The sequence below is a fragment of the Octopus bimaculoides genome, chromosome 23 (genome assembly GCF_046866305.1).
Source record: "Octopus bimaculoides isolate indiv1 chromosome 23, ASM4686630v1, whole genome shotgun sequence".
Classification (NCBI taxonomy): domain Eukaryota; kingdom Metazoa; phylum Mollusca; class Cephalopoda; order Octopoda; family Octopodidae; genus Octopus; species Octopus bimaculoides.
This window is the reverse complement of record NC_142950.1, coordinates 34,941,341-34,946,340: the sequence shown is the minus strand read 5'-3', so window position 1 is coordinate 34,946,340 and position 5,000 is coordinate 34,941,341. Positions and strand designations below refer to the sequence as shown.

General features: G+C 37.9%; 1 protein-coding gene across 3 annotated transcripts in view; it reads left to right on the top strand.

Annotated features, from left to right (window-relative positions):
* The window catches only part of LOC106873727 (4-aminobutyrate aminotransferase, mitochondrial-like), a 25,894-nt gene that overhangs the window by 20,449 nt on the left and 445 nt on the right, over positions 1–5,000 (top strand). For 2 of the 3 annotated variants that reach the window (XM_089340624.1, XM_089340623.1), the window contains exons 9-14: positions 90–238; positions 1,245–1,382; positions 2,136–2,303; positions 2,642–2,788; positions 3,378–3,489; positions 3,618–4,295. In XM_089340624.1, coding sequence (XP_089196750.1) covers positions 90–238; positions 1,245–1,382; positions 2,136–2,303; positions 2,642–2,788; positions 3,378–3,489; positions 3,618–3,739 — 836 coding nt within the window. In that variant the 3' untranslated portion in view covers positions 3,740–4,295. Of the gene's footprint in view, positions 1–89; positions 239–1,244; positions 1,383–2,135; positions 2,304–2,641; positions 2,789–3,377; positions 3,490–3,617 lie in introns of all 3 variants that reach the window. The other variant, XM_089340622.1, reaches the window with a different exon arrangement.

Genomic DNA, 5,000 nt, shown 5'->3' with positions numbered 1-5,000 from the left:
TAGCCATTTCAACATGTATCTATTCTAACATGTACCCGTACATCCACCCCTATATATATTAACCCCCCCCCCTCTGTTCTTCTTTCCAGGGGCTCTAGCTATCACACACGCCAAATGGTTCCACAAGCTGGATTTTCCCCAGCCTCGCTGGCCTGTAGCATCCTTCCCTTATCTGAGATACCCCTTGGAAGAGAACCAGCGGGAAAATCGAATCGAAGAGGACAGATGTTTAGCTGAGGTAGGTAACATGGGGGTGGAAATGGGGTGGATTGCTGCTTATGGGTTATTTTCTATTTTAGCTTTCTGTATTTCTGAGATGAGGAATTAGCATTATGCATCAGTTGAAGGCAGCAGTGAGCTGGCAGTAACATTAACATGTCAGGCAAAATGCTTTGTGGCATTTCGTCTGTCCTTAAGTCCTGAGTTCAAATCCCACTGAGGTTTCCCTTGCTTTTTATCCTTTCAGGGTTGATAAAATTAATACCAGTGAAACACTGGGGTCGATGTAATCTACTTAAACCCTCCTTTGAAATTTCTGGCCTTGTGCTCCAAATTTGAAAGTAATATCTATGTATTAGTTGGACTGGTGTCTTCATCTCGATTGCTGCTTTCACTGCATTTCGACCATTCTATGCTCCAGACATCTTCAGGTGTTGTGCAGTTCATCTTAGTGCTTTGCAGATTTATCGTAACTAAATCTTAACATCTCAACCTATAAATATATCTTGACTAAATATTAGCACGTCCACCTGAAGATGTATCTTAACTAAATGTTAATATTCTCACTGAATGATACATCTTGAGTTTTAGCATGTCCACCTGGAGATAGATTTTAACTAAATCATAACATGTCCACTTAAAACTATATCTTAAATCAATCTTAATATCATGACCTAAAGATTTATCTTAGGTAAATCATAACATCCAGACTTAAAGATGCATCTTAACTGAACGGTAACATGCTCACCACCTAAAGATTTATCTTAACTAAAACTTAATATATCCTGACCTAAAGATCTATCTTAACTAAATCTTAATTTGCCCACCTAAAGATAAGTCTCAACTACCTCTTAACATGCTCACCTAAAGATAGGTCTTATATGAATCTTAATATACCTACCTGAAGATAAATCTTAAATCTTAGCATCACGTACTAAAGATATATCTTAACTAAATCATAACATGTCCACTGGAATACATGAATGTCTTTAATGAATGTAACCATATCTTCTGCCTACTCACAGGTCGAAGAACTGATAGAGAAGTACTCCAAGATGAAACAGCCTGTTGCCGGAATCTGTGTTGAACCAATCCAGGGTGAAGGGGGAGACAACCATGCTACACCATATTTTTTCCAAAATCTTCAGAAGATTTGCAAAAAGGTTTGTGTCTTATTTTGTCTGAGACTGGGTCACAGCTGCAAACAAATCATGACAACAATGATGACGGCGATAATGGTGGTGGTGGTGATAGTGGTGATGGTGATGATGATGATATAGTTGAGTAATTTAATACATGTGTTTCAGGTTTGCATAATGTATAATAGGAAATGCATCAATTACGTATGATCTTCCTCAGTTAATATAATTTAAAAAGTACAATTCGATGCTGGTACAAACTACTATTTATAGTTGATCGGTCAAGTCCATTCTCGCAGGGGGTGTCATGACTCTAGCCACAACAGGGCGACAATCTGATAGGAAGGTTTTTAATCCCAGAGATGAGAGACGGATGGTGTATATGGAGAGCTTAGCTAGGAGATGGGTGTGTCAGATAATAGATATGGCTTTTATTGAATAAGTAGTGGTGGTCATTATGGAAGGGGAGGTATTTAAGTCGTTGAATGTGGTTGTTTGTTAATAATTGTCTCAATAGGCGCAGGCATGGCTGTGTGGTAAGAAGTTTGCTGTGTGTGTATATTTATATATATATATATGTGTATGTGTTTATATATATATATATATATATATATATAATATGTATATCCAGTAGTAAGAGCATCTTCACTGTATGATGACATCAGGTAGCCAGTAAGCTATGAGGTTTCTTCCCCAAATTTTATGTAACTACACACACACACACACACACACACACATGCACACATTAAAATGGTTTTTACTTTTTGTATTTTAAAGAACCATATCAGTCTGATGTTGGACGAAGTTCAAACTGGGTGTGGTGCCACAGGAAAGTTGTGGGCCCATGAGCATTTCGACCTCCCAGAACCACCAGATCTGGTCAGTTTCAGTAAGAAAATGCTGACCGGTGGCTTTTACTTCAGAAGTAACCAAATGCCACATGAGGTAAAAAAAAAAAAAAAAAAGACAACATGTGTTCATCATGTTTGTTTTTCTTTTTCACTTTTGTCAATGTTATTGTTATTGTTGTTGTTGCTATTGTTTATCTTTGGTGAACTCCAGTTGAGGAAATTTATAATCAGAGGCACTCCAACCATGACCACCTTCTCTTTTTTGTTTTTTCCACATAACTGGTCTTCAACACTATCACCAGATGTAACCATCCATTGTGACACGCAAACACATACACACATACACACTCAAGCACACACACACACACACACACACACACACATGCCCATTGCAATTTACCCATCGAGTGCCCTCTTCTACCCTCTTTGTAGGCCGGCCGTATTTTCAACACCTGGGTCGGTGACCCTGCCAAAGTGATCCAGTTGGAAGCCGTCTCCAAGGTGATCAAAGAGGATAACCTCTTAAGTCTGGTTCGGGAGACAGGTAGATACCTGCTCACCTCTCTCGAAGATGCTCAGGTAAGCAACATTCTTTTAATGCTGCTTGTTGTTGTTGTTGTTTCTTTTGTTGTTGTTTAACCCCAGGTCAGAGCAGAAACAGCCAGATCTACAATAAAAGACATCCCAGCCGTGACCACCCAGTCGTTTCAGGAGTATGTGCAGCTACTTTATTTCCTTATTTAACTCTTCAGATAAAGCCAGTTTAATCTGGCCAGTTCCGACCCAAATATTCCATGTGTTTTATGTTCAAACTAGCCAGATCCAGCCTCTCACACCTACCCTACAATGTCATTCTAAAAACAAACAATCAAGTCATTGTTTTGAGCTGAGTGGGGGTGCTAGATTCCCTTGTTCAAAAATATAAGGACACAGATCATGTCATATAGCCAGACGGAGACGATGTCTCTTGGGACTAAATTACAGCAACATTCATCCTAAACCAGGACTGCCATGTTATGTTGGTAAACAATCTTTACTGCTTTTATTTCCATTTTCTTTTTTTTGTCAGGCATAGTGTATCTGAGACTATATTGTCTAATGTGTATTTAAATTTCTATTATCTTTTCACATTTGAAAGTTAAAATATTGTTGTTTATTATTTTCCCAGCGGAAGTACCCAGGTATTTTAAGCCGAGCCCGAGGTCTTGGAACCTACATTGCCATTGATTTCAAAGATGGTGCCACTCGAGATGCTTTCATCCAAAATGCAAGATTAAAAGGTAAACTTTCTGCTTACAAAGAATCCATAATTCTTCTCACCTTTCTACATTCCTTATTTTTGCTATTGTTTGTTGTTGCAATTGTTGTTGTTATCATCAATAACAATCATTTTGTTTCTGTCCGGCAGGCATCAACCTCGGTGGATCTGGATCGGTCACTCTACGTTTCCGACCGACTTTGACCCTCAGAAAGAAACATGTCAACATATTCTTGGATGTTCTTCATTCTCTGTTGGCGCAGATGAAATAATTCCTTGTTCCTCCTTGGTCGTTGCCAATCCATTGTCAATCTCTACCCCCCCCCCATCTCTTTCTTTCTCTCTCTGTTCATTTAGTGTCCATCAATGTTGGTGGTGGTGGTGATGGTATTTAACCCCAGGTCAAGGTTGATCAAACAGCTCTAGGCTACAATTGTTGAACATGATGGGGGTCCCAATTACAACAAATATAGTTCTATATTCAAGAGATGAGGAATTATGTACATTATTTACATTATTTACAATTGACGGATATTTATCCTCATTTTGTTTGTTGTTAACACAACATTTTGGCTGATATACCTTCCAGCCTTCATCAGGTGTCTTGGAGAAATGAGAACCTGGGTTCTCATTCCTAAGGTATTTTTTGATGTTGTTGTTATTATTATTATTATTATTATTCAGGTTACTGCCTGGAATCAAACTCGGAATCTTGGGGTTAGTAGCCCACACTCTTAACTACTACGCCATACGACATAGTGGTTAAGAGTGCGGGCCCAAGATTCCGAGTTTGATTCCTGGCAGTAACCTGAATAATAATAATAATAATAAGAAGAAGAAGAAGAAGAATGATAAGAATATTGAAAAATACCTTAGGAATGAGAACCCAGGTTTAAATTTCCCCAAGACACCTGATGAAGGCTGGAGGGCGTGCACATGCACACATACACAACACTCACACATATGCACACAGACACATACGTACTCTGACTCATAAAGTACCACAGACACAGAAATGGTTCCAAGTCTTGTTTCGATGACATTATCTAAAGAAACTTTCTTGCATTCTATCCAAAAATGGAAAACCTAATTCTTCTCAGGAAGAATTTCAAACACATCCATTACACTCAAAACACAGTAGTGGTAGTAGTAGTAGTAGTAGTAGTAGTAGTAGTAGTAGTAGTAGTAGTAGTAGTAGTAGTAATTATAATAACGATGACGATGATGATGATGGTTTCAAATTTTGGCACAAGACCAACGATTTTGAGAGGAGGGGCAAGGTATTTACATCTACCCCAATACTTTTTGTTCCAACGACCCTGGAGTGATGAAAGACAAAATTGACCCCGGTGGGATTTCAACTCACAATGTAAAGAGCTGGAACAAACACTGCAAGGCATATCCCCATTGTTTAAACAATTCTGTCAATTCAACACTCTTAATAATAATAATAATAATAATAATAATAATAATAATAATAATAATAATAATGATAATAATGATAATAATAATAATAATGATAATGATAATAAT